The 10,654-nt window shown below is 33.9% G+C and overlaps 2 protein-coding genes across 3 annotated transcripts; both read right to left on the bottom strand.

The window, feature by feature from the left end:
* Nucleotides 1–712: 712 nt before the first annotated feature.
* On the bottom strand, nt 713–1,571 carry LOC144850500 (1,25-dihydroxyvitamin D(3) 24-hydroxylase, mitochondrial-like). Its single transcript, XM_078707781.1, has 3 exons — nt 1,439–1,571; nt 1,185–1,228; nt 713–835 (listed from the first exon to the last, which is right to left on the bottom strand). The coding sequence occupies exons 1-3, from the start codon at nt 1,569–1,571 to the stop codon at nt 713–715; spliced, it is 300 nt and encodes a 99-aa protein (XP_078563907.1).
* Nucleotides 1,467–9,027, bottom strand: LOC144850850 (cytochrome P450 27C1-like). 2 transcript variants are annotated; one of them, XM_078708329.1, is made up of 7 exons: nt 8,758–9,027; nt 7,855–8,045; nt 6,452–6,672; nt 5,717–5,920; nt 4,712–4,875; nt 2,219–2,297; nt 1,467–1,598 (listed from the first exon to the last, which is right to left on the bottom strand). In XM_078708329.1, exons 1-6 carry the CDS (start codon nt 8,995–8,997, stop codon nt 2,271–2,273), a joined length of 1,047 nt encoding a protein of 348 aa, XP_078564455.1. In that variant the 5' UTR covers nt 8,998–9,027; the 3' UTR covers nt 1,467–1,598; nt 2,219–2,270. The 2 variants fall into 2 exon arrangements, with proteins under 2 accessions (XP_078564455.1, XP_078564454.1); XM_078708328.1 differs by lacking the exon at nt 1,467–1,598 and adding an exon at nt 3,937–4,099.
* Nucleotides 9,028–10,654: the final 1,627 nt, after the last annotated feature.

Genomic DNA, 10,654 nt, shown 5'->3' with positions numbered 1-10,654 from the left:
GATTTTTATACAGAGTAGTCTCTAGTTTACGAGATATTTTTTCCATTTAAAAATACCGTATTTAATCGAACAAACGCACCTGTTTATCGCTCAGGAGGGTTTTTAGCGGTGGGTGGGGTTGGCGGCGTTAATTCGGAGGAGGAATAATATTTTATATTGTATAATGTAAATTTAAATTTACCTGTGTAGAAAGTTTTAAGAATGACCATCTCTTTTATGCTATTTTCATGAAAGATTCATACACATATGCATAGGGCCGCCAAGGTTGTGTTACAATTAAAATGTATTTTTTGGACATCCGTTATATTAAGTATGCATGTGACTATATATTCTATACTATTGCGTTGTTCTGTCCAGGTTGCCTTTTGTTTTATTGATTAAACGTGCATGTTAATTAAAACAATACCTAATTCTTCATTATATTTTATTGCATTATAAGTGCATAACATATTTACAATCTTTTCTTCCCAATAACAATTTCGACGATCTCGTTATTTTTCTATCCGCCGAAGTGGGAATTTCACCGTTAGGCCTACTGTTTTTTTACATTGAGTTATTTACTAAAGAGCTTAGGTCTATGACACATCAAGTTGACATTTATACTTGCTAAGATACCTATTTTTTAATCAATCAGTTTGGCGTGCCATATTATCTATTTTCACCATTCTCTTCATTTGGTGATTCATTCTCTTCTTTGGTGATTAAAAAAAAATTAATCGTGTTGGTTTCTAATCACGAATCTGAGTGGAACATCTTTCTCTGGAATCAATATAATTCTCAAATTTCCAACAAGCTCTTCGTCACTGTTGGGCTTTATTAAGAACTTCTGACATATCTGAAAATAAAAATGTATGATGTAGAATATATCTTAGCATACATTTTTCTTATATAAAACAAAAGAAATTCTATGGTGAAAACATTTTATATTTCTTTTGTTTCATGTAGAAATATGCATATTAACTATTTATCGTTTATCGGTGTCTAGTGTAAATAAACCTTTAGGCCGGAGTAAAATGGATGTTTGTTCTTTTGACCTTATATTTTAGTGATGCTAGATGTGTATGCCTACAAATTCTTGCCAGAATAATATATTGGAATAGGCACTGTAATGTTAGTGGCATGTTCGGTAGTATTTGTGTCCCTTCGGAATGTTTTATATTCAGTACAAAAGATAGTTCCTTTACCTTAGCAAGTAAAATTCTGACTTCCATTTCAGCAAGCCGTTTTCCTAAAAACAAAATAAAAAATACCGTATACGTATTGGTTTCTTACCGATGATGTAGATTTACAACTCACCAGACACGCGTAATTGAAATATAGCAACTTGCTCAATAGAAATTGTCTTGCTCATAAGAATTTTTGATTTTGTTTTCTCTTTTTATAAATACTGTACTGTAATAGTTGAACTTGTTTTGTTTAAAAAAAAAAGTTTTCTTACCAATGCACATACGGGTTCCAAAACCAAACGGAAGTGACGCAAATGCATTTAACTTGCTGTCAACATTTTCCCTAAGCCATCGCTCAGGCTGAAATTCGTTTGCATTCTCAAACACCTCTTCACTCCTGGACATAGCATAATTTTCTGTTCGAACATTTGTCTGGAAAATATTACTAAATAAATAGCAGATTGTTGTACCATAATTTTTTGTATAGAGAACAATTTCAAAACTACATTCACATTGAAGCCAGGTCCATGATTAGTACATTGTGAATGTAACTGTTTTCTTTTTTACACTTATAAGTGTTAAAATGGCCATTCGATTTGCGACCGACGACCAAACTACGTCATGCTAATTCTTTTTCATAGTGCATAGATATTGGAACGTGTGTCTCTCAACATTTGATGGTTTAAGGACCAGGCGACGACATCGATTGACGTGACCGTAGGGTCGTCGTCCTCGGTCGTCGAAAATCCCTAATAATTCAGGAACCGGTCGTCTGGTTGAAGTAGAAAAAAAAGGAAGTATACAATTCGTAACTATACTAGGACAAATTCTATATTTAGTCGCGTTCAAACGCGACTCTACAGCTCACTATGTCGGTCGGTCGGTCGATAAACACTTTTCACACTAACTCATATTTGCGCACGCGACTGCAGCAATGTGTATGGTCTTGTTAATCAAGGGAAGGGTTAGTAGTACTAAAATGGATCCGTTAGCCGGTTATATCGGTCGGTTAAAATACGTATTTTTGTGACTACAAATAAAATTATACCTACTCCTTTTGGAATATTATAGCCTCCAATAGTTATATCTTTCTGTGGTATTCTGCTATGATTTGGGATAACTGGATACAACCTGTAAAAGTATTACTTCTTTTTATACTGAATCTGCAAATACTTTGCTTAATAAAGGTATATTTAGTAGAATATTGCAACAAAAAAGTTTGTTTGGACGCTAGTGTCTGTCAATACTATTTGCAAAAACTTGGCAACATTTAATTAAGCATTTACCACCTCGGATATACAGTAGGCCTAACATGCTCATCACAAATGCAATGTATTTAATACTGTACTGTACACTGAGGATTGTTAGAAAATCATGTGTCGACTCTCCTTCCATCCTTCCCCTTTCAAACAATTCCAATTCCCACCTCTCTTCTTCTTTTATCCCCTCTCTCTCATCTATAACTCTCTATTGCACTTGAGTGCAAAACTCCCTCTTGTACTCGCTTCTCATTTGCATTACTTACTCTTACCCTCTGCTCAACTTGTTTCTAAGTTACAGTTAACTCTCTACTGCACATCTGGCTCGTGTACTCGGTTCTTACTTGCACTCACTTACTCTCTACTCTACTTGTTTCTAAGTTACATTTAACTCTCTAATGCACACCTGGCTCGTGTACTCGGTTCTTACTTGCACTCACTTACTCTCTACTCTACTTGTTTCTAAGTTACTTGAATTTCTACTGCACACCTGGCTCTTGTAATTGGTTCTCACTTGCACTCACTTACTCTCTCTACTCTACTTGCTTCTAAGTTACACTTGACTACTATCTACTGCACACCTGGCTCTTGTACTCGGTTCTCACTTGCACTCGCTTACTCTCTACTCTACTTGTTTCTAAGTTACTTGAATTTCTACTGCACACCTGGCTCTTGTAATTGGTTCTCACTTGCACTCGCTTACTCTCTACTCTACTTGTTTATAAGTTACACTTGACTACTATCTACTGCACACCTGGCTCTTGTACTCGGTTCTCACTTGCACTCGCTTACTCTCTACTCTACTTGTTTCTAAGTTACTTGAATTTCTACTGCACACCTGGCTCTTGTTATTGGTTCTCACTTGCACTCACTTACTCTCTACTCTACTTGCTTCTAAGTTACACTTGACTCTCTACTGCACCTGTCTCTTGTACTTGGTTCTGTTGCACTCGCCTCTTCCGTACACTTTACTTTCATTTCATTCGATTATTTCACACTTACACTTGACTCTCTATTGCACCTGCTTCTTGTACTCGGTTCTCACTTGTACTCAATTACTCTACTACTTGTTTCTAAGTTACACTTGACTCTCTACAGCATCTGGCTCTTGTACTCGGTTCTCTGTTGCACTCGCCTCTTTCGGTCACTTTTTCTCTCAAATTGTTTCACATTTATACTTGACTCTCTACAGCACTTAGCTCGTGTAATTGGTTCTCTTTTGCACTCGGCTCCTTCATGTACTTGCCTATCAATATGTTCACTCGTCTCTCTTTCTTGTAGCAAACCATAGCTATACAATCGGCATAGGTTCAAGTAACTCCTCGACCATTGTTCTGGTGGTATAACAAGTCTTCTTGGATAAGGACCCGGTTCTCTTTTGCACTCGGCTCATCTCTCACTTATACTTCTGTCTCTCTCCTACTTGAATATCTCCTTATACTCGGTAAGTATTATATAATAAATCACTCTTTCTCAAAAAGTAAATAATTAAGTAAAATTGTAAAAGGTACCTCAACGTTTCTTTGATGACGCAGTTAAGGTATGGAAGATTCTGTACGTTGTCTTTTGTCAAGGGTTTCCCTTTCAAAACACTTACTAACTCGTTATGCAATTTTCCTGACACTCGGGCTTTCTAGCCAATTCGTACATGGCCCACAGTAATGTATTTGATGTCTGTAGGCGATAAAAAAAGCCAATTTGACAGTATTTTAATACTAGTACTTATAATACAGGAGGCAAAAAACAACAATGGCAAATAATTGATCAGTTGATAACACTGACTTTGAATGTGCTTCATTAAAATTCAAATTACGCTCAATGACAGAACATACTTAATTAACAGTACAAACTTCGATAATTATATGACAATTCAATTTTAATTGTATGTAGTACTGTACTACAATCCGTGAAGTTTCAATCTACTTATAACTGTTTTGTTTTTATCTTTCTTATGAATATATCCAACTGAAGAAATTTCTCCCTCTCTAGGAGCGAACACCAAATTCATCATATAATATATTACAATAGTTTCCTGTTAAGTTGCCTATTTTTATTATTTGTTTTGTTTCTCCACCATTTTCTTTCGTATGTTTTTGTTATGTTTGTATTTTTGTGTGAAATTGATTTAAACTCCTGGCAAGTTTGTTTGAATGAGAGTTTGGAATCACGAATTGGTGTTGGTATGCATCCCAAACAATATGAATCGATTAAGATGCCTTGTACTTTCTATTCTAACATCTAAATCTGAGATGACAAGATGAATCTAGCTACCACTGTAGGACTTACTGTGTCCACACCACCAAGCATAAATTCAACAAGACTGCCGCATATTTCACTCATTGAAAGCTTGTCATTGGTTATTAGATATGTTAGCAGATCTACTTCTTGGTTTTCATTTACGTTGCTATTTTCACTGATAGATTCACACTTTAGATTGATATACTTCATAGCTAAAAAAATAACATAAAAAACATAACATTAATAATAATTTATAATGAATCTACAAATTGCCATTATTTGTTGCACGACAAATTTCACAATACCAACTTCACATTTTTGTTAATGGAATTAATGTTTCAGGTTGGTTAAATTATATATATATGTATTTATAAAGTAGGTGGAACACGGACGTCTATTACACGGTATTTCACGTTAAACGATCTTCAGATAGACTTATGCTTATCCATTTCACGTTCTTATTATAATTAGTAACTATTGGTTTTACTAGGTTTATTTATATCTTCGTATTACCTACCAACACATTAAATTATATTTAATTTAAATTCGAATGGAAAATTCGAACATCATTTTTTTATCTTTCGTGGATAACCACCAACTTTATTCATTCAATGTCATATTTTAAGTCGCGTGTAACGCGACTCAGCAGCTCACTATGTCGGTCGGTCGGTTGGTCGGTAAATACTAACTTGAGCACGCGACTGCAGCCATGTATATGGGAATGAGCTGTTAGGAGCTCATTGTACTAAGCCTCGGCATTATGTGGTAGGGTGGCTAGTTCCTTTCCACGCCGCCTTTTTTCTCCCTAGCATTTTCAACCAGGTACTCATTTACAGCTGAGTGGACTGGGAGTTGTCGGGAATTGAACCCGGGTCTATCTGTATGACAGTCTAGTGTCCTAACCACTTGGCTATCCAACCCATTACTGAATATTAATTATGTTAAATCATATTTATATACTCTATCTATCACAGTAAAGTAATGATAACAAATTGTAATACTTTTCTTAATTATTAATGCGAAAATTATTCGATCATCATTGTGTTTACAAACCGGTATTCCAAATAGTATCCCATGATTCCACTTGCTTCCTCCAAGATTTTGTGTTCAGTGAAATATGCCAACGTAGTGGTAAAAGAAAAAGTGGTGCTAAACTGCAAAACATATCATTAATAGCATTTATGAACGTCTGTACATCAGAAGGAATAGGATCTTGAAGGCATCCGAGACGAACATCAAAAAGAACAATTGCCACAGCTGGTGGTAAAAATGGAAATATTTTCATTAACTTTAAACAAACGTGATATAGGTTTTATTGTCAAATGAAAAGTTGAGGTTGGATGACGGATAAAGTGGTATCATTCCCGTGCATTTTATATAGACAGGTATATTTACATATTTAGTTTCTCTAGAAATCCTTGATTCTAAATACTATCTTAATTTGTCCAGTCGAAAACGTTACATGCATGCTGTGTGTTACGTTGAAATATGGCCCATTCTTCTCGCCTACTCTGCATTGCGCATACGTTTATAGGTAGTGTTCTATTTCAGATACTATAGTATACACCGTGTTTATGTATGCAAGCATTGTGTATACAAATGGCCGGAATTGTAGTGGGGAGGTTTGTATACATTACATTTGAATTCTCCGCCATCGTGGATCCAACATGGCGGCCAAATTGTATCTTTGTAGTATAGGACCTAATAAACATAATGATCAACTACCGAAAAAAATTATTAAACAAGAGAGAAGAACAAACAAATAATAACAAGAAGATTACACATTACATTCCATTGCCCACTTGTAAAATTCGTTATTAATCTCTGGTACGATGCCGCCATCTTGATTAAGGTTTATTGTATCTCCTTCATGTTCCATCAGTCTTATCATTCTATCAATAAAATCGTCCGCTGCAACATTTAATTTTCCCATGTATTGTGTAATTTCCTTTGGTCGTAGCATACGCTTGCTGAGGACATTTCGGGACTTTCGCCATGGCTCATGATCTCTGATTTAAAAGAAAAAAAAACATGTTTGTTATTTCGTTTACAAACCTTTCAATATTTAGCAGCTATTTAGTTAAACAAAATAATGAATGTTTATTTCATTAAATGGCGAGAACAATTTTAAAATCACATTTTAATATTTAGTCTATTATAATGTTTAAATATATTTTTTCAAGACCAATGAGCACTGGTAATAGTGAATTTGTTTTCTTCCCAATTTTCTTTTTTTGTAATTTATATATATATCTATATTTTTTGTTTGCTTTTGTATGTTTTGTTTTGGCGTCCGTGACACAAGCATCTGCTAAGCCGTGTTATAAATATGGCGGCTGATATCAACTAGTCCAATCAATAACATGATTTGAAATGGGACATTTTTTTTCTAAATATTTTCCATTTATTATTGTTTTAGTCGCGTGCATCTCACTATGTCGGTCGGTCGGTTGGTCGGTAAACATTAAGTTGAGCACGCGACTGCAGCCATGTATGGCCTTGTTCATTATTATGAGCCTCATCACAACTGTGCAAAAGAAAGAATATTTTCAACATGTACATGTCGTTTATAATTTGAACTTATACCAGATGAGGTCAATGTTATCTCGGTGTAGGCCCTATTTGTAATAAAAATGAAGAAAAATGATATTTAATAGTAGGCCTGGAATTTAAACTTTAAATATAAATGTATGTTATTTATTTACTTATAATTATTATAATGTCAGTATAATCAGTGGTGTGTCTCCACCTACAATATTTGCCAAGTATAATGATCATAGGTATGTTTGGTCGGCCTAATACATCATCTCATTTTCACATGCAGTGCCTGTATCATGTAATGTTAGGTTAAGGGTTAGGTTAGATAATAGGATATCCGGAGATACATACAAATATTTCTATATGCCTACTGGAGAAATATAGATACAGTACCGAGATCGGGTGCATATTAGTGTTGATAATACTTAACTTTCGTCACCGAGTGAAAAATGTGTGTATTAAGCACTTTATAGCAGACTTCTACATTTAACAACAATAAGAACATTTATTAGGCGACTGGAATTTATACAAAAGAAAAAATTGGAAATAAAAACAAAGCACGGAATGTTCGCAAATTATATAAAAAGGATACGGTAACAACTCCATCCATGTCATCACAATAACGCGTCACGATTGAATGGCTTGCTACTCACAATGTTACTAATCCGCATTCAACACCCCTTAATTTTCTGTAAGCCTTCCATGGTCCAATGTTAATACGAATTGGATTTCTATCCTCTTGGTGCATCAACTCCTTCACAAGGGTCGGATCAACAATACTTAACGTTTCCTCTGGCCCAGCATGAATACGAAACAACACACCATGTTTCTTGCGCAGTTCAATCTGAATTGGAAACAAGTTTTATTTATTCTAGTTATCAAAATAAATACGGTATTGAGTATTGAGAAATTTGCCCCAATGCTCCATCGTCTAGAAGTAGTTTTTAGTCGCGTGCAAACGCGACTCTACATCTCATTATGTCGGTCGGTTGGTCGGTCGGTCGGTCGGGAAACACTAACTCAAATTTGAGCACGCGACTGCAGCCATGTATTATATGGCCTTGTAGGACATTTTTTAGGAAACAGAATTGTTGTCATGCCTCAAGCTTTGATCCAAGGACGGTTATATAATCGTACTAGGTCATGCGAACATTATCTACCAACAGTATAAACAGATTGTTTCATTTTTCCCTTAAAAGAAAATAAAATTATTGTTCTTAATTTTAAAATAACAAACTGTTAAATTATTGTTTTTGTGATAAGGGAAGCAGGAGATATTATTTACGTTAAAGATGTATTGTCCCCAAAAATCATAAAATAAAGATTATTTTATAAATCAGACTTTGAATTGGTAATTTTGCATTTATTGAAGGGGAAAAAAATTGTATCATATCATCATTTTAGTTACTTTATTCATTTTATAAGGCCATTTTATGGGTTACTAGAAGTTTAAAAAGAGAGCTGATAATCTGAAGAACAATAAAAGTGTTGATTATACAATTGTTTTGGCCTATGCTACGTGACCTATCACTCAAAATATACACAGTAACTATTACCTGATTCAAATGCATAGACCCAAAGCCTTTCCTGATTATATCTGGAATATTTCCAATGAATGGCAATCCGACTAAAGGAATACTTTTGTATGGTTTTAATTCTCTGTCTTCTCTGTAGATATCTTCGCTCGAGGAGTGAGGTTCCGTCCTAGAAGTACACCTACATCTTTGTTTTGGACGCCTGGCAATCGTACTACGGAGTATATTTGTAGCTACCACAAAACGGTATCTTGTCAACATTGTTTGAACTTAGAAAAAAGCCTACACACAGCGTCCAACCTTTTGCAAAATACTATCTACATTATTATTCTATTGTGCTGGAAGCTTACATAGCCTTGGAACTAAAACCATAACGCATGCGCAAAGGATTTAATTGTCGTCCGGTCAAATCTCCTTCAAAATGAGCACAAGTGATAATGACAACAGACCGTGTTTACAATTTATTCACTGAAAATGAAACATTAGGAGAAATGTTTGATTTTTATTGTAAAAGATATTTAATGAAAGCAATGGGATACTAGATCTACAGCATTACCTCTCTCAACACGTAACAAATTGATTAATGAATAGAAAAAAATCTACAGATGTCTTTATGAGTATGTATCTGTAAATTTGTAAGTTTTATTATTTTTTATTTTAATTATATCTATTTTTTTTGTTGTTTTTTATTTACTTTTGTTTTTAGTTATATATATTGTACAGTTTAAGTATTATATAATAATTTCCATACATATTTAATTAATTAGTTTACAATTTGTTTTCTGTTATATTTGGTTATGTCCGGTATTAGTTAGAACGTTGTGGCTTATGTTATTTGTAATTTTGTCTGTTAATTGGATGCACCATTAGCTGATAAATGTGTGCCACCGCGGTGTTTAAAGGTGATTCCTATGAATAAATAAATAAATACTTACATCAATATTCCGGCCTATAAATAAAATAACTACTATTATGCTACTACTATCTGAATAAAGTTTATATGTAAATATAAACTATTTGTAATTAAAGATGTTTGTCCTCCAAAAACATGAAAATGAAGATTAATAAAATTAAAAGGCCAATATGCAGTATACAAAATAAGGTTATTCAATTCCTTTAGAAAAACAAAGAACAATCTTCTATCCAATTTTTGGTTAAAGTGAATAACTATTATGTGACATTAAAATGACGTATTAAAAAAATGGTATAACATTGGAAAAAAGTTATGTGCGTCAGAGTCATCAATATCTGTGGATGTGACACGATCAGTTCATATTATAATTTATTGTCCCCCTGAAAAAATAATGTTTAGTTTTATTTTTAATATGACATTTTAATGTCACATAATAGTTGTTCACTTTGACCAAAAATTGGATCGAAAACAAAATTATTTTTAAAATTAGTCAAATTGGCTGCCAGTCAATCTGTTTGGTTGAATTGAACAGTTTAGCCTATTTAATGAAAACATTATTTTTTCTTTGTTAAAACTACAAAGTGGGTTATTCAAAGTCTGATTTTATTAATATTCATTTTTCATGTTTTTGGGGGACAATAGGCCTACATTATAAAGATTGACTATATTTTGTTCCTGGTTTCTGTGTGTCGCTTCGCACATAACAACAATTAAGCGCAAGCATACTTGGTTTGAACCACAAAAACACAGCGCAAACTCCAGAAGCGATTGACCAATGACGATCGAGAGTTCGAATACTATCCATCCCTTGACCATCCCTTGACCATCTTATTGAGTCTTTAGTAGTGGGAACAATGATGTAACGAATGAATGAATGATAATATTCAGAACAGTAAGTTATGAAAATAAAAATAGACACAAAAAGTTAGAATAATATACAGGAGTACAGTAATAATGTGTATTAAATCATCAACCATGGAATTGTAGTTTACGAACGACATACTT

Source organism: Antedon bifida, chromosome 8 (assembly GCF_963402885.1).
Source record: "Antedon bifida chromosome 8, ecAntBifi1.1, whole genome shotgun sequence".
Classification (NCBI taxonomy): Eukaryota; Metazoa; Echinodermata; class Crinoidea; order Comatulida; family Antedonidae; genus Antedon; species Antedon bifida.
The sequence above is the reverse complement of the archived record's forward strand: the minus strand, read 5'-3'. Positions and strand labels throughout refer to the sequence as shown.

What these genes read in the sequence shown, in the direction of transcription:
- LOC144850500 (XM_078707781.1), bottom strand. Translation starts at nt 1,571, where the DNA reads ATGTCCAGGAGTGAAGAGGTGTTTGAGAATGCAAACGAATTTCAGCCT. An exon ending in TGGAACCCGTATGTGCATTG is followed by an intron (nt 1,229 to 1,438) that starts GTAAGAAAACTT and finishes TTTTGTTTTTAG; the next exon opens with GAAAACGGCTTGCTGAAATG. An exon ending in TCAGAATTTTACTTGCTAAG is followed by an intron (nt 836 to 1,184) that starts GTAAAGGAACTA and finishes TTTTATTTTCAG; the next exon opens with ATATGTCAGAAGTTCTTAAT.
- LOC144850850 (XM_078708328.1), bottom strand. Translation starts at nt 8,997, where the DNA reads ATGTTGACAAGATACCGTTTTGTGGTAGCTACAAATATACTCCGTAGT. An exon ending in GGATACTATTTGGAATACCG is followed by an intron (nt 4,876 to 5,716) that starts GTTTGTAAACAC and finishes TTATTTTTTTAG; the next exon opens with CTATGAAGTATATCAATCTA. An exon ending in TGCTTGGTGGTGTGGACACA is followed by an intron (nt 4,100 to 4,711) that starts GTAAGTCCTACA and finishes TATCGCCTACAG; the next exon opens with ACATCAAATACATTACTGTG.